This window comes from Lissotriton helveticus, chromosome 1_1 (assembly GCF_964261635.1).
Source record: "Lissotriton helveticus chromosome 1_1, aLisHel1.1, whole genome shotgun sequence".
In the NCBI taxonomy this organism is placed as follows: domain Eukaryota; kingdom Metazoa; phylum Chordata; class Amphibia; order Caudata; family Salamandridae; genus Lissotriton; species Lissotriton helveticus.
This window is the reverse complement of record NC_136057.1, coordinates 1,265,751,057-1,265,769,619: the sequence shown is the minus strand read 5'-3', so window position 1 is coordinate 1,265,769,619 and position 18,563 is coordinate 1,265,751,057. Positions and strand designations below refer to the sequence as shown.

General features: G+C 45.0%; 1 protein-coding gene across 1 annotated transcript in view; it reads left to right on the top strand.

Moving 5' to 3' along the window:
• The window catches only part of HBP1 (HMG-box transcription factor 1), a 387,484-nt gene that overhangs the window by 117,108 nt on the left and 251,813 nt on the right, over positions 1-18,563 (top strand). The window contains exons 4-5 of the mRNA XM_078680325.1: positions 2,213-2,444; positions 14,113-14,248. Of these exons, the coding sequence (XP_078536451.1) occupies positions 2,213-2,444; positions 14,113-14,248 (368 nt within the window). The remainder of the gene's footprint in view (positions 1-2,212; positions 2,445-14,112; positions 14,249-18,563) is intronic.

The following is an 18,563-nucleotide window of genomic DNA, read 5'->3' as shown; positions in this document are numbered from 1 at the left end:
CTAAAGCCTGTCACCGAAATGTGTTATCATGTACTGCATTTACCATGGTGCATCGGGGCAAACGGAGTGTTGGGATGTGAGGCAGTGTGCGTCCACCCTCCTCCTGTTTAAATATTATCTGTTTCACTTTTCAGCCATTGGCAAGCAAGGAAGTTTTCTTGGTAGGAATGATATCATTGGGCTGTCACTGAGTTGCAGGTTTTGTCAGTTAGAAATCATATTTGCAGGCACACACAATTTTTGCTTACTTAACCACATTTTTCACCTAAAGATTTGTCTCCTTTCCACATTAATCAATCCATTAAGTTCCCAATGTTCTTTGCTATTCCATGGAATGGGCAGTAAAGACTTCATTCATCAACTGTTAGTGCTCCTGTACTACATTGACCATGCTAAACCATTAGGAGAATAACAGTGTTGCATTGTATTTGTACAACCACATCAAGGAATTCAGGTCAGTTCTAAAGACTTTATTTGTCAACTTCTACTCTATGCCTGTTGTACATAAAAAGAAGAGTGTTCTGCTTTGCAGTCTGTGCACAATGTGTATCCACAACATTCACTGCCAAAAGGAGGTAGAGTCTCCGGATAAAATACCACAGATAATGGGAAATGCATACTAACGAGAAATTTGGACTTAAATTATCGATTCCCCTGTTAATTCCTCATTTCTGAGGGGACCTTCAGGATCCCTCTCACTACGTGGTATGTCTGCCACCCAGAAATACTGATGCTTCAATATATGTATCACTGAGGTGAGCATGTGGGAGAGAAGGATGGAGTGAATTACTGAGTACTGATCTAGGACGCTCTGATGCGATCTGATAGGTTCAGAATATTCCAACTTCAGTGATCCTTATTCAGACTGCATCGCATCATCAGCACAACAAGTTGTAACTCTTTTACTGTTATTGCAGGCAAAGTATTTCAGGTGTTGCATTTGTGAGGTATCATTCTATTAATCTGGTGTTAGGATTCATGCTGTTTGTTGGCTTTCAAAAGAGCCCTTGACAGAAGTATGGCTGACTCTAGAATGTCACTTAAAATAACCTCTTAACACCATAAAGAAACATCCTGACTTACTTGTGGCTCTAATGAGACCTCGTTTTAATCAAATGGGGGGGGAGAAAGAACTGAAGTCATGATCCATTCAGCTTCCAGGCTTAGTACAAAGATCAAGAGGGGGGAGAATTGACCACTTGTAACTACGTTGCCAGGGTTCTTGGTGTCTTTCATAAAAACCCTCATTCACGCACGTAGATGGTAAATCGGTATATCTTGATTCTCCCCCATTACGTAGGGTTAATGTATCATCATAGAGTTTTGTTTTCTAGTATGCTATCCTCCACCTGGAGGAAACTACTGGGTTCGCAGTAGTGTCCAGAGAAAGAATTGAGTTAAGTGCTCAGAGTGAAGTGATTTAAAATTCTTTGAACATCCTCAATGTGCAATTATTTATTGAAAAAGGGGGGTTGTACAAGAAATTAAAATGGTAAGTGTGCATTTATGGATCATGTTACTGGATCCTATGCACAGAATATGAATTAAAAACTGAGGTCGACATGTTTCAGCCCAGCCGGGTCTATGGGGCTTTCTTCAGGGCCAGTTGATTCATTTCCGGGGGAAGAGCGAGCACCGACAGGATATACCCGCTGTAGCTGAGAAACCGGGATACTGTCGCCGGTCCCCCGAGGAGGCCAACGTTTTGGCCAACAAAAGTACTACTGACCTTTCCTTAAAGAGTGGCGCAATAACACCACTTTCAATTGCTGCACAAATAGTGTCAGCAAGATCACTTTTCACTGGTCCTGAAGAAACCCCATAGACCCGGCTGGCCATTCTCCCCCCTCTGAGACCTCAGCATAGAGTATTGCTTAGGCCAGATATGAGCCAGACAATAAATACAGGTGAAACAAAACACTCAATCCAAGAATGCAGATATTTCAGCAGCCCAGATTGCCATTCATGAACTGGTTTGTTTTCTGTCGCAGCTCTCAAACTATAGTGGGAGCTAGTCACAGTTTGAAATGTTAAGTTGGTTGCACCTGTAACGTTCTGGTTAGGCTATGAACATATATGTTTTTTTAATTGCAGACCTTGTTTAACATCATAAATGTGGCCACTTTATAGATATATATTATATTACTCAACATGTTTTTTTTAGTACTTTGTTTTCTTGTTTTGAGTAACATGGTGGTAATTTTACTCCTAGATGATCTTCCTGAATTGCAAGCTGTCCAGACTGATGACACCTCTCATTCTGTGTTCCACATAAGTGCAGATCTTTCACACCAAGAGTATACCAGCATCCAATGGAACAAGCATACCTCAAATACATATGAAAGTGCCTACTCAAGTGATGGGGGAGTAAATTGGCTTACAGAGCTTGCTGATATAGCCACTAGCCCACAGAGTCCCCTTATGCAATGTTCATTTAATAACCGGTAAGACATTGTTGGTGTGTTCTTTTGAAATGTAGTTTTCCAAAGTTTAATTTCAAGTGCTGTGTTCTTAATATACTATTCTAAGCAAGGTTAAAGCAGTTGGATAACTCAGGAAATATCTAGAGTGTGACTGAGGACTGTGCTGGAAAATGTGAAATTTGACTAGTTCGTACAGATTGTGGTTTATTTGTTCAATACTTTGTTTTCCTTTTCTCCCTCATTCCCAATTGACTACAATCCTTATTTAAAAGGGTGGAAGGGGAAGGATTTATCTCCACCCCTAATCTGTCTGTAATCAACCTCCTCACCGGTTTCCCCCTTCTCCATTTGACCATTCCCTCATATCCTACTTCCTACAGCATCAGCCAGAAAAATTGGTACACACTTAACCCTCACATCAGCGTAGACAAAAGTATGATTATTTATCCACATCAGCCAGATTTCAACTAATGACCATCATGAAAATATGGCCTTCTTTCCTTCCACACAGTCAAGACACTAATAGCCTCACGTCTCCTCAGCAACCATGACCGTTTAAAAAAACGTTTTAATTGTGATTCATTGATTAAACCCACCTATGCAATGCATAACAAATACATAAAATAGCATCTAGTTAAGGCTACAATGCAGGATCAATGCATCCAGAATGGGAGTTGGGAGTTAACAGTTGCAGTAAGTGCGGCTTTGCATGGATAGTATTGCACTATGTGCAAAGAAAAATCAAGCAACCATGTAAAACTATAGAAAACGTGGACACACCTTGTTGGTTAACATGAGAGCAAGTCAATAAGAGCAAATCACTAGGTGAAATCCTAAGTAGGGCTATACATATAGACCTGAAATAGGTACATGAGGTGAGGTCTATTCCACTACATCCAGTGTATGGAGTGTGTGCTGTGTATGGAGTGTGTGCTATGTATGTGTGGGAATATGGAGACAGACCTCTCGAGGGGGGGATTTGGTATTGTCTTGGGCACATTCTATAAAATTAATTATCATTTCTCTTCCAGGGGATCCTCATCAATAGTCCTAAGCACATGAATATTCCCGCCCATGCGCGGGGAGCCCGGAAACATATCAAACGTATATGTGGAAAACATATATGTAGCTCTAAATAAATATATATGTATATAACAATAACACAATGCAGGCTTCCATACCCCAAGGGCTGAGTATTGTTGTAAGAATTTCCTTTGCACATATATACCATTCCAATAAAGCAGGGTGAAAGAAAACACATTTGAAAACTACTTTAATGAAAAATAGAAATCATAATTCTGCAAAGAGGAATGAAAAACATTGCCAGCCCATAGGCTGCATTGCAGAAAACAGTAGTGTAGACAGCTGAAAAGCTAACCCACAGAAACGCCTAAAATAGAACTGGCACCTTGCCTTTAAGGCAGCCATGACCCCTAGCTTCCCATCATGCCTCAGGAGTGACAGTTAGTTCAGTTGTTCTTTCCGGCTCCGTCTGTCAGGAAGGACCCTGGTTACTTCAGCTCTCTGTTTTTTCTGATTTCTGTCAGAAATTCCTTTCTGTTTTTTGTCAAAAGCTTATTACTTAGACGTCATTTTACTGTTGAAGTAGGTTCTTACTATTTTTGAGAGAGTTGAGCATATTTTTTCACTTAAAAATGCCCTCTCTTTTTGACTCTTGCCCTTCCTGTGGCAAAAAGAAGGCTACAACAGACTCCCATGCTGTCTGTATCATTTGCCTTCCAAATGATCATACTCCCAAGACTTGCCAACACTGCCAGTCCCTCTACAAGCAAACTCTGAAGGACAGAGAGGAGAGATTCGCCTCTATGAGCTGGCTGAGAAGGGAAAAACAGCTTCAAGAGGCAGGTCTTTGGTGAAGAAGAGGAAGGAGAGGGCCAGATCTTCTTCCAGAAGTAAGGTTCTCCAGTATTGGGGTGTCTTTCATAGATTCACATGCTTGAATATTCCCCGTCGTCGAAGTGGGAGTCCCACGGTACATAACATAGCAATATAGCCATAACACAAGCATATATACGTAAAGAAAGAAAAATCCATAGAGTTTTCCCTAGATAGACAGCATATCACTTCTATGATATCCTAGTCATTATGTTTTGGTCAGAATTCCGGCCAATCGGGCGTCAGCACCCTCTTAGAATGTTCTCCTCAGAGGCTCAGGCCCTCAGATTTTCTATCGCATGTCGTGTGAAGGGAGTCTCCCTGAGCTCTGCTCAGTTTTCTTCTTATTTCTTCTCCGAAATCCAATTTTATGATGTCTACCACCAAGAAGTCCCTCTTCAGACCCTGTGGAAAACCGACTTCATTCTGAAGATCCCCGTCAAAAGTGCATATATTGCCTATATCCTGAACACCAAGTTAAGGATTGTAAGATTTGTAGAACCTTCTCTCAGAAGACTCTGAAAGACAGAGAAGGGCGTCTCCTTCTGTGGCTACAGAAGTTGAAGACTTCAGAGAACCCTCTCTAAGATGTGGAGAGTGTGTCTTCTTCATCTTTGAAGAGAACCAGTGAATATCAGAAGGTGTCTCCAAAACCTAAAGTGGTGAAAAACCATGATATTGATCAACCTTCAACTTCAAGAGGGGTGAGTTCTCCCCGTCAGAGTCTTGCTGCATCTGTTACACCCTCGAGATCTGACTCTCGGGCGTCAAAGACTCCATCTACGCAGTTTTCACCTCAGAAACTGCTCATCTCATCGACTAGCTCGTTGTCGCTACCCCGTCGACGAGAGCTGCCGTCGTCGCGTCTACGTCGATAACTTCAACATCTTCAACTATGAAGCCTTCTATGAACCTGTTGTCGGCATTTTCACCATCGACGTTAGTATCTGTTAAGGTGAGGCCTATTTCGTCTATGGTGCCTTTGACCTCGTCGACGGTGTCAAGCAAGCAGAAAAAGAAGAAGATATGTCAACGCATTCTTCGTCGTCGGCAGTGGGTTGGTCGGCGGTGGGTTGGTCGGCGGTGGGTTGGTCGGCGGTGGGTTGGTCGGCGGTGGGTTGGTCGGCGGTGGCTTTGTCGGCGGTGGCTTTGTCGGCGGTGGCCTCGACCGGCGGTGGCCTCGTCGACAGTGGCTTCGACGACGACTGTAACAACTGCTTCCAAGGATTTAGTACCATTGAAATCTTCAAGTTCTCTACTTTTGCTGCGACACTCTTCTTTGGATACCCTTATGCCAATTCAAACTCCTTCTCAACCTCCAGCTGAGTTATTTTCTTCAAATGATGAAGATTCTGAAGATAGTGATAGATTCCCGGCTGCTCGCAGTCCCTTTGAACTTCTTATAAATGTCAGGACTCTGATGAGGATGAAGACCTATACAAAGAAGATTATTCTACTTGTGGCACGCAACCTGAGCCAGAACCTCTCATGGCACAGATGCCTTTAACACTCATTTCAAATCTACAATTCATGCTGGATGATTACTACCGCAGTTTTCCGAGTTCAGGGCAGGCCTTTCCAGCACCTCAAACACCTATTCAGCCTCTTCCTACTAAAGACCCATTAATCACACCTTCTGCGTCGACGGCCAATATTCAGCATCATCATACTCCTTAGGTCATAGAGGAGGACAACGAGGACAGAGAAGAGGGTGAGCTGGACGACAGATCCATTCTTTCTGAATGGGACAACTCCTAATCCAGCTCTTCTGGATTCTCCACCAGTAGACATAGGTGGTTTTCATTTACTCATGGAACGAGCGGCAAAAAGATTCCAACTTCCTATGACAAAAACAGAAGAAGATTGTTTTTTATATGATTTTAAAGAGCAGCCTAAAAAACAAGTGCATTCTATTCCCATCATGGATTTTATTTGGCAAGAAGGGCTCAAAATCATGCAAAACCACAATTCAATCCCAGCTATTCTGCCGAGGCTGGATAAACAGTACAAGGCACCTACAATACACCTGCTTGTCTAATTTCTCAAACCAAGCCTGATTCCATTATTACTCAGGCAGCACAATGTCGTTCTAGAAATCCTTCATCTCTGATATCTGCACCACCTGACCTAGACACCTTGATGCTATAGGCAAAATGTTTTCTACTATGGCGGCAACTACAGTTTGTGCGGCCAATTCAATAGCTATCCTTCCAAAAAACAATGACTTTCACCACTCACCATCCCTAACTCCACCCGATTGTTCAAAGGTTGGAGGTCGAATCTCCCACTTTTACTCAAAATGGTCACTGATCACTACAGATCAATGGGTTCTGGATATTGTACGCAGAGGACATGCATTGGAGTTTCTAAAGATTCCTCCCAATTCTCCACCAAAAGGTCCACCTCTTGCATCCCTCTTGTCCCTCACTGCCGGCTAAAAATGAAACCTATTCACGTGGAGTTGGACAAACAATGGGCTCAAGTTTCCAGAACCTTCAACGATATAATCAGAGTCACATCTCAAATGAAAAAAGGTCTCTTGTGGTGGATTCTCGAGAAGAACGTCTCTTCAGGTCGTCCATTACTAATGGATGCTGCAAGTTTCACTCTCACAACAAATGCATCCCTAGAAGGCTGGGGTGCTCATCTTCAGGGGCTAACAGTAAATGGAAAGTGGAACATTCTGCAACAGACCTAGCACATCAATCTACTAGAGTTGCTGTCCATTTTCTAGCACTAAAAGCTTTCTGTTCCATCATACAGGGGGCATCAGTGTTGGTTCGAACGGACAACACAATGTCCATGCACTACATAAACAAACAAGGAGGACCAAGGTCCATCCTACTGTCCCATCAGGCTCAGCAGATGTGGGATTGGGTGACTCAACATCAGCTTGTCCTTTCAGCAGTGCACAAGTGTCAAATAATGTTGCGGATTCACTGAGCAGGTCTTCCACAACCAACCACGAGTGGGAATTACATCAACCCACACTGGATCACATTTTTCAAGTATGGGGTTGTCAGAATCTGGATCTGTTTGCAATACATCTGAACCGCAAATGCCTGTTCTATGCAAGTTGGGTTCCCCAACCAGAGTCATGCGGAAATGCCTTTTTTGATGAATTGGTCGAAAATATATGCCTACGCTTTTGCACCAATACCTCTAGTTCCCAGAGTTCTTTGACAAATGAGGAAGGAACCCTGTCACATTATTCTAATAGCTCCGAGATGGCCTCGGCAAGTCTGGTTCACAGAACTCCTGCTTCTGTCACAGTGCGACCCGATCATTCTTCGCCCTCTTCCGAATCTTCTAACCATGGATCACAGCCAAGTTTGTCATCCCGACCCAGCATCTCTACGCTTAGCGGCTCGGAACCTGAGCACTATGAATTTCTGAATTTGGACATTCCTTCAGATTGTAGAGAGGTCCTGGCAAACGCGAGAGCAGCTTCAACTGTGAAGACATACAAACTCAAATGGAAAAGATTCTGTCTATGGTGCAATGATGCCCACATACATCCTATACATTCCACGCCGGAGCAACTTTTACCTTTCTTTTTACACTTGGCAAAGTTGGGCCTCTTGTTTTCTACCTTAAAAGTCTTTCTAGCAGCAATCTCACGGTTCCGTCAAGATGGCTGTAACTCTCTTTACTCTTTCAACAATTTTTTAGAGGTCTTTTTCGGATGTTTCCACCAATTCATCTACCACCTCCTCCTTGGCATTTGAACATTGTATTGGCAGAACTAATGAAACACCTGTTTGAGCCAATTCATAAGGTCGATCTTACATACATTACTTGGAAGACTTCTCTAATTCTGGCTCTCACTTCCTCACGTCGAGTCAGTAACATACAGGCGTTTACTACTAACCCGCCTTTTCTTCAGTTTACCAAGGACTTGGTCTTCCTCTGCACCAATCTAGCCTTTATCCCCAAAGTGCCATCGGACTTCCACCTCAATGAACCAGTTGTTTTAAGGTCATTTTTTCCTAATCCTCAAACACCAGCAGAAAGAGCACTTCATTCTTTAGATATTAAGAGGTGTCTAAAATTCTACCTTCAAAGAACGGCTACTATCCGTAAGACTGACCAGCTTTTTGTGGCCTACAGGCGGATGCGAAAAGGACATCCAGTCACCAAACAAACAATTGCATGCTGGATATCTACTGCGATTGCTTTTTGCCATCAGCAAGCGGGAAAACCACTTACTGCAACTGTTTGAGCGCATTCTACTAGAAAGGTTTCCTCTTCTACAGCACTGTTTGCTGGTGTGCCTCTTCATCACATCTGCAGATCTACAACATGGTTCCAGCAGGCACACCTTTACGAAACATTACTGTCTGGATTCTGCTGACAACGCTGACGCAGCCGTGGGACAGGCAATCCTACGAAATCTTTTTTTAATAAGGTGAGCTTCTGTTGCTTCCCTCCTCCTGTACACAAGGTACATGTTTTCCTTGATATATATTTCAGTCTTTTTGTACTGTGTATTATTATTATTATTATTATTAATATTATGTTGAATGATAAGTACCTTGTATTATTCTAACTCCACTGCTCACTATTCTTATTCAAGCATGTGAATCTATGAAAGACACCCCAATACTGGAGAAGAACAAAAGTTACTTACCTGTAAACTGTGGTTGTCCAGTATTGGTGTCTTTTTATAGATTCACATGCGACTCACCCTCCTCCCCTCAGAGGCTCTCTCTTTATCTCTTGGCTCTATATTACTCTTGTGCTACGAAAATCTGAGGGCCTGAGCCTCTGAGGAGAACATTCTAAGTGGGTGCTGATGCCTGATTGGCCGGAATTTGGACCAAAACATATTGACTATGATATATCATAGAAGTGATATGTTGTCTATCTAGCGAAAACTCTATGGTTTTTGCTTTCTTTATGTATATATGCTTGTGTTATGGCTATATTGCTATGTTATGTACCATGGGGCTCCCACTTCGACGATGGGGAATATTCAAGCATGTGAATCTATGAAAGACACCATTACTGGAGAACCACAGTTTACAGGTAAGTAACTTTTGTTCTTACAATCTGCTCTCCATCAGCGTCGGGCTCGGGGCCTAAAATACCTCCACAGGCATTGAAAATGTAGACGAAAAGACCATAGACGGCAAGCTCGCCGTCAAGAGAACACCGGTCGTCGAGGAAGACTACAGTTACGTCAGATCCTCCGCCGTCGTCAACCCAGCGACGATCGGCGTCAAAGAGTCGTTCTCCGTTGGTGCGGGCTCGCACAACGTCGAGTGATAAGTCTCCTTCACCGCTGTCAGTACGGCGTTCGACATCGAGACATGCTCTGCCGCCACCAGTGGAACGGCGATTGGCATCGAAACGGGCGTCTCCGTAGCCGTCAACCAGGCGCCGGTCAATGTCGAGACGTGCCTCGTCGTCACCAGGGGCAAGGCATTCGACGTCCAAGCAGACACCTCCGTTGTCAGCCAAATGATGATCAACGTCGAGGTCTAGATCTGTATCGACGGCGAAAAAGGATGTCGTCGAGACCCAATGTGAAGTATTCAAGGCGACGTTCGATGTTGAGACGGCAGTCTCCATAGACGTCTTGAAGGTCTCCGATCTCAACTCTGTTGGGTTCCGTTAGACGCTCAGCGTCGAGAGAGAGATCCAAGAGATCGAGGGACACAAGGTCGAGAAGGGTTTCTCCGTCGTTTCACACTTCATTGAGGTCTCCCAGACGCTCAAGGTAGAGGGTGAGATCGGTGAGGTCCAGGTGTTCGACATCGGAACATTCGACATCGAGGCACAAAGAAAGGTCAACGTCTAAGAGAAGATCCCTCTCAAAGTTCACCGGTACTGATGACACATAGTTGTTCGACATCGAGGCACTCCATTGACGTCACATCATTCCTTAAGACGCCGCTGGGCCTCCAAAGACCGCATTGAGTCCTCTGGTTCAGTTATGAGCTTCCCCCAGGTGCTCCCAACGTCGAGAAGCTCATCTTCTCCGTCTCAAGAGCAACAGACAAGAAAATCACCCAGAACCTCTCCACGAAGGCAAAAATCACCCTATGTTCATCTTTTGCCAAAATGGCTTCTTCTCCTCCATCAATGGCAGAAAGAGCCTTCCTGCCAAGCACAGCGGCCTACGGACTATTCCAGTCCACTGCATAGATCTCCATTAGCACAACTGGTGCAAGAGGTGAACAGATCACCTTATACTCGGACCAGGGATCACCAAGACAAATCTCCGGAGCAAAGACCATCTCATGCTCATCGTAAAAGAGGAACACCATCTTGGTAGTCTTCCTCGACTCACTCTTCAAAAAGGGACTACTCTCGTAACCTGACGGGTGTCCTTGCTAGAGGGGCGCAAAAACTGAATATAGATATGTCTGCACCTCAAACGTCTATGTAAGTCATATTTGAGACTCCATCAGAGGTCTACGACTAGACCTTTGCTCCCACTGATCCCTGGTCTTCTTCAACCAGTAATGGACAAATTCTCACCCCTTCCTCCATTAGAGCTGCTCTGGCGAGGATCCAGAAAAAGTACAAGCCTGCAGAATCGGATCCTTTATTTCTAAAATCAGATCCCCCACTGGACTCTGTGATCATCACAGCAGCAAGGAAAACGCATGCTGGTGCTGCTTCTTCCTCTGTTCCTCCAGACAAGGAGAGTAGAGCTCAGGATGCTTGGGGGAGTAAGGGATGCGGTTCTGCGGCGTCTTCTTTGAAGGTGTCTAGCGCTGCAGCCCTATTGGGCCGTTACGACAGATCCTTATGGGATTCCTTGGAACGCTTTAAAGAGAAGCTGCCGAAAGAGGATCGCCAAGATTTTGCGGAGATTCTCCAGGAAGGGGCGCTGGTAGCCAATCAAGTGATCAGCACAGCAGTGGATGGGGCTTCTCTGGCTGCACATTCTTATGCTCACGGAGGTCTTTCTGGCTGTGCCTAACAGCTTTGAAACCGGAAGCTCAGCAACGTATTTTAAATCTTACGTTCTCTGGCAACTCTCTTTTTGGTTGACACACTGATGAGGAGATGGCCAGAATGAAGTCGGAGCTAGATACTCTGAAGACCGTAGGCTTGGAGAAGAAAAAGGAATTCAGGCATCGCTACAAGCCTTACAATCGCAAGACCTACCATCAGAGGGTTCAAACCCCTCAATGATGGAAAAGGCAGCAATCCAAGTCACGATATCAAGGCCCTCGTTCCTCTAGAGGCAGAGGAGGACATCAGCAGCCATCCTCCACCACAGCTAAAACTCCAGGAAAGCAATGAGTTTCCGCTTCCTCTAGCACCGTTGCTCACTCCAGTGGGAGGAAGTATCTCAAATCACATAAGTCACGCAGCATAATCAAAGATCAGTGGGTGCTAAATATACTGCGCAATGGATATGCACTATGTTTCAGCACACCTCCAAGAGACATTCCTCCAGTACGATCACGTCCTCACCACCTGGATTTGCTGCATCAGGCAGTGTCGATCCTTCTACGACAAATAGCCATAGAAGATGTCCCTTCTGCTCAACGGGGAAAAGGAGTCTACTCCAGATACTTCCTTGTACCGAAGAAAGACCAAGCGCACAAATTCAGACCTATCCTGAAACTCCGATCTCTGAACAAGGTCATCCGAAAGGCGAAGTTTCGTATGTTTGCGCTCCATCAAATATATCCACATCTACAGAAAGGGGATTGGATGTGTTCTGTAGATCTCCAAGATGCATACTTCCACATTCCAATTGCTCCACGTTATCGCAATTTCCTGTGATTCATAGTAGACGCAAAGCATTACCAGTTCAGAGTCTTACTGTTTGGCCTCAAATCTGCGACATAGGTATTCACAAAATGCATGTCAGCATTACATCGCCAAGGCCTGTTTGAGTATCCATACCTGGACTGTTGAAGGGTTCATCTTCTCACCTGGTGAAGAACCACTATCGCACCTGCCTAAATCTACTACACCGCTTGGGCCTTCATGTGAACATGGTGAAATCAGTTCATCAGCACACTCAAATGCTCCACTATCTGGGCACCACTCTAGACTCCTTCCTAGGAAAAGTGTTTCCTTCGGAGGAGAGACTGTTATCGATGATGGGGGAGGGAGGGGGTGGGGAGGGAGTGGGGTGGGGTGGTGGGGGGATCGAGGGAGGGGGGTGGGAGGGAGGGGGGTGGGAGGGAGGGGGTGGGGAGGGAGTGGGGTGGGGGGCTGGGGGGAAGAGGGAGGGGGTGGGGGGAGGGGGGAGGGGGTGGGGGGAGGGGGGAGGGAGGGGGGTGGGAGGAGGGGGAAGGGGGGAGAGAGAGAGAGAGAGAGAGAGAGAGAGAGAGAGAGAGAGAGAGATAGATATATATATATAGATATAGATATAGATATAGATTGGGAGTTCCTTTTCATGACCCTCTCCCAAAACAATCCCTGATCACGGATGCATCTCCTCAGGGATGGGGTGCGCACCTGGGTCATCTGGGGAGAGAGAGAGAGAGAGATTGTTGTTCATCCAAAGCCTTAAGAAATTTCTTGTAGATGTTAATCACTACTATCCCTCTCACTGGTTGGAAACTCCATTGCATGATAAGGTTGAGACTTGTGTGATGATATGGGGCACTTGCTAAGTATAAGCACAGACATTTTTTAAAGCAGAAAACTGCAGTCTTGCCATTCACCAAGAGCAACTTTGGATGCCGGTGACCGACTAACCCTAGATGGCAATATGTATGTGCAACACTATTATTTAAAATTTACAGGCATGCCAGTATTAGGCCAATGCCTGCTGGACTCTTCCCCCCAGACCTGAAGTGAATGTTGAGAGAATGAATACGGAAATAGACCGTGTGAAATTTACTTGGTCCCAAGCTCAACAAGCAAAATATGTGACTTACACATACAGATGCTGAAGTATTCAGTTGCCCCAACACCCATTACATCCACTTCAAACATTTTCCATTCAGGAGTGGGTTTGCCCACTTGAGGGGGGCTGAAGTGTGCTTCCACCCCGAGGTGGTGCTCCTGGAAGGTATCCCTGTGCTCTCCCTTGGCTAAAGAAACTTCAGCTGCTTTCCTGAGATACATACATACATATTTTATTCTTCTAACGTGCATTTTCCCATTCCATGAGCATATTCCTTATGCACAAGCTTAAGTGTTATTACCAGAATGAACAGCTGGTTAATTGAAAAATAACATTCTCACATGTTGAGAATGAAGCAGGGCATAAACACATAAGTTACTCACTTATGAAAGATGTGCAAGCTTTCTTACCAATGAAATCATCTCATTATGCATTACAGTCCATGCCAATTTATGGTTTGCTTATTGTTGACACTCGTCTGCCTTTGGTCAAATCTGTTGCAGATTAAGCTAATTTTCTAGTGATGCTATAATATTGTCATTGTTTTGAATTTGAAATACGCGCCTTATTTGAGGCTTGTTAAAGATCTTAAAAACTCGTAAAGGCAAAGATAGTTACAAAAGGCACAGTATAACAACGTACCCCAACCGACGTAGATGTTAGGATATTACAACAGTACCACATTTTCAGATTAATAGCACTGCTCATTTGTGGTTTGTAAGCACTATTAAGAGAGGTACTATCTACCAGGGGCCTAATCACATGTGCTGTGCAGATGAAGATAGTTTCTTCATGGGCAACTTTGAAGAATTTTTAGTTGTTTGTTCTGTTATTTGTGGCGTAGGACGTTCTCCCAGCATGCCATGCTTCCTTGATGTGGTCTCTGTCACGTGTGCAGCTATTTAAAAAAATGTTTTTTTACTACTGTTTTCATTTGTTCATATATTTGATGGTTCTTTGTTACAGATCTTCTCCTGTTAACATAATTGCCACTAGTAAAAGTTTACATTCCTACGCTCGTCCTCCACCAGCTTCTTCTGAGTCTGAGCTAAACCTCTCAAAGCATCATTGGAAGGAGGAAACCTCAATAAAGCAGGAACAGGTAATGCTTAAGAATTAATTGGTAATTATCAGAAATGTTTAATTACAATAGTTTCTGAAACGTTGACAAATTATTTCTCTAACAATCTGTACTTTCGAAAAAATCGATTTCAAGAATGTTTTCAGGCAGATACTTATAACTGCAGATTCCCCACCTTGTGAATGCCCTCGGGTACCAGACTGGATCTGGAGATTTTTCTTCTAAAGATTTTTTTTTTTGAGTGTACAAAAGAAATGTCACTCTCTAAAACCACAGCCTTTAAACCTTGTAGGGATTGTCGCAGTCAAATATCTGTGACATGTCGTCACTGGTATCTAGGGTCGGACCACGACTCCCAAGTTGTTTGGGGAGTGTGCCCTAATAAATCCAAAAGGGTTCTGGCACCATGAAGCCAGCTGTACATCATTGCACTTCATCGGAAATCACGTAGGTGCAGTTCCTGCTCAGTCTGACCTGTTCCCGGTCTCCTGGCTGGTCCTGCAGTTGATCTTTGTTGCACCCCAAGTCTTTGGGCAAGTCAAAAACAAAGAAAAAAATGCAAGACGTATAAGTGGGCCGTGTTCCTCTCTTTCTGGAAAAAACGCGAGGATACCTAGCTGCTCTGCGGTCTCGCTCTTGGTTCCCTGTAGACAAACTGAGTCTGCAGGCAATTCCGATGCACCTAAAGATCCTGGGTCAGTCTGCGACTTCAAAGAAAATTGAGGTGCTTAAGGATGCCATGATGACCATCATGGGTACCTTAACTTATACAGCAGGCAGGGATCCGCAGAAGCCCTAAATCAGGTGTCTATCTACTCTCTGCACTGGCTATGCTTCTTAAACCTTCTTTGGGTCTAGCTTCGACTCCTGAGGCAATCCCGCTCCTGGTGCTATGATCCATGCTAGTATGTGCTGCACCAGCACTGCTGGTAGACATCCAGCCCATAGATCTGTCCGATTCTGAACCAAATCTGTCCTCAAACCAACTTGTGCTTTAGTTCACTTCCTACGTGCTCGGCCCACATTCCTTCCAGCTCACACAAAACAGTGCATTTGCTTAGAGGCCCCCCTCCAGTATTCGAATAACTCTTTGGGTCTGACTCCAATCAGAGCCAGCCTCCATTTAGTGATGACTGCTATGGTGGGGATGATTATTTCTCACAGTAGGATGATGACGCTTTCTATATGGACTTACAGGAGCCCAGTGGGCTAGACATGTCCCGCATACAGGGCTAGTGTCTCTCCAGCTCCTAACCTCCGACTTGTACTTGTTACAGACATTTCTATGTCCTTTGCCATGGTTATTCGAAGGGCAGTGCAAGTCCTGGATCTGCAATTACCTTAAGTTCAAGTAAAGACTATTATGCTCACAGATGTCCTACAACTCAGACAATCTTCCTCAGAACCCATGTTCATATATACTGTGGCATTTATTGATGCCCTCTTGGGCACTTGGTAAAAATCTAATTTGTGACCACCAGTGAATAGTCAACTGGGATGTCACAATAAGCCAGCTCCTGGTGACCATGAATTCCCTATGCTGCACCCTACTCCAGAGAGCCTGGTGGTACAGGCTTACACCAGCAGAGTCAATCCCATTTTCTTCTGTACAACCCCTGCAGATAGGGAGTCAAAGAGAATGAAGGTATTCGGAAAGAGAATGTTTTCCTTGGCCAGCCTTGCCATTACACCCGTCAATGCTAGCTGATGACTAGGACACCACTCCTGTTCATTATGGGACTCTGTGGCTGAAACTTTCCTGTCAGTCCCAGAGGATTTAAAGGCCAAAATTCGCTCAGATCATTCAAGATGGTCAGGGCGCAGTGAAGTAAGACATCTGCTCTGGGGTGGGCACCACGGAGTGTTTGGATATGGTAGTCTGTACCAGTGTTGTGCTTCAGTGTCGCATGTGGATGAGGTCCACGGAGTTCTCAGGTGGTATTCAGGCATCACTAATGGACATGCCATGTGGCACCCCTCTCTTTGTAGAGAAGGCAGACTCGGCCTGTGAGTGCTTTGAGGTAAGGAGGGCTACACCACGTTCCCTCTGCCTTTCTGTGCCTGTGTCAGTAGTCCTAACAGTTTCCCCATTTTTGAGGCTTCAGAAGAGACTTGGCTCAAAGACAGCACAGATGCCCACATCCAGATGAGCCGACCCCTCCCCTGTGCCCCCAGTTCTTTCAAGGCCGGGGATGGGGATCCAGCTGTCAACACCCAGGCCCTTCAGGGCACTGCATTGCCACCTCCAAAATGCTCTAGTTTACGGTCTGTGGCACATGACCATCCTATTGGAGGCAGGATAAGGTGTTTCCGCCACAGGTGGCAGAGCCTTATATCTAACAGATGGGTGCTTCAGATAGTCTAGCAAGGATCTGCCCTACCATTACTCTCCGATAATATTCCAACTGTGTTGCCTGCAGTTCAAGGTGGGCCAGGATCATTTTCAGTTTTCCATCCTCCCTTTCGGCCCTACCTTCGGATGTGCACAAAAGTGATGGCAGTGATAGCAGCACCTCTTCGGAGATTGGGAATATCAGTCTTCCCCTACCTTGAAGTTTGGCTGTTGAAGACTGGCTCACCAGTTAGTAGTAGACCCCCAAATATTGGACAACCTCCTAACACCTTCGATGGCTGTTAACTCTGAACAATCTGTATGAGTATAAGGGAAGAGCAGTGCTTATAAAATCTAAGAAAGTGGTAGATACTCATGAGTCAGTCTGTCTGGATATTTTTGCGGATTATCAAAGATCTCTAAAACTACTCTTATCTTTCAAAGCAATCTACTTTGTGAGTTGGGCTCCAAAGTGATTCTTCTAGAAAGAGGAAATTTCTTTTGGTTAATACCAAAAGCTCTATTGGAACTCGGGTTACTAAGTGTCTCTAAGAACACCTCTTATCCAAGCTCCAATTTCTGTGCTGTGTGAGGCAGGATTGGTTTGAATCACAGCCGCATCACTTTGTCTTTGTTAATCATAGGCGAATCCAGTTCGAGTCCAGGACATTTCGAATATGATCCCAATGTTTCAGCCTTAGGGCTTGGTCTCTTTGAGAGTGGTTCTGAGACATCTTAGTTGCTTGACCTCCTGCAACCTCCTGGTGGACTATGCCAAAGAGCACGTGCGGCTGTGCAATGGGATCTGAAGTCTGTATGGTCTCAGCACCTAGGCAACCTGTCTGATTTTATTCAAGTTTCAGAAGAGCCTGTAAAAGACCTCCAGTTGTGGCTACTCAACCGCAGTTGGACCGACGGAATACTCTTATCACTACCCCACCCGGAGCAGACTGTGGCGACGGACGTGTTCCTGTTGGTATTGGGGTGACATCTGAGAGAGGTTGATGTCAGAAGACTTGGGTCTTCTGTGTAGACCATTTTCCACATCAGTCTGTTTGAGTTGCAGGACATTTATGTGGCATTAAAAGCCTTCCTGCCATCAAAGGGAGGTTGGTCCAGGTCCTCCAGACCCAGACAGCACCACTGCCATGTTGTAGTGCACTAAGCAAGGGAGAGTATGATCATGGGCCTGTTCCAAGAGCGCTGCACCTTGAACTGGCTGAGTCGGCAGGCCATCTCCCTGGTCAGTGATCATTTGGCAGGATGTTTAAATGCCAGGACTGATTAACTCCGTTAGTGACACCTAGTGGATTACAAATGGAAGCTAGACCTGGAGGTGAAACAGGGCATCTACTGGCAATAGGAAGAACCCTACCTCGATACATTTGGCACTGCCAAGATAGTGCAATGTCAATACCTTGGCTCCTGAATTCCCAGTAAGTCTCTCTGTCTGAGACTGAGTCCACCTGGAGTGGAACTTTGGATTTATGAACACTTTCTCTCCATTGTCTCTCCTGCCCAGAGTTCAGAAGAGCATTAACGACCGAGTCTATGTCATCCTAGTGGCTCTGTATTCTGGCATGAATCTGTCCTCCAATCAGGGTACTAATTCGGGAGGCTCCTCTGTCACAGTAGCATGATAAGGTGCTGCACCCTGACCTGTGCAATCTAAAGCTCAGTGTGTGGAGGTTAATAGTTGAGTCCTCTCCCCCCACATGCCTCACTCCCTCCCATTCACCACCATCCAACCTGTAGTAGTGGATGCCATTGTAGCCGAGAGGCATCCATCTACAAAAACAGTTTTTCCAGATGCTGGAATAAGCTTACGTCCTGGTGAAATTCCCACCATCTAGAGCCATTATAGGCAAGGTTACTTGATGTTTTGCTTCTTGTGCTGTCTTTAGCCCAGCAATGACTTGCTATGAGCACTGTTAAAGGTTCTATGTTGGCCTTTTCTGACTTTTTGTGCTTATCAGACCAACCGTCCTTATTTAAATCTGTCAT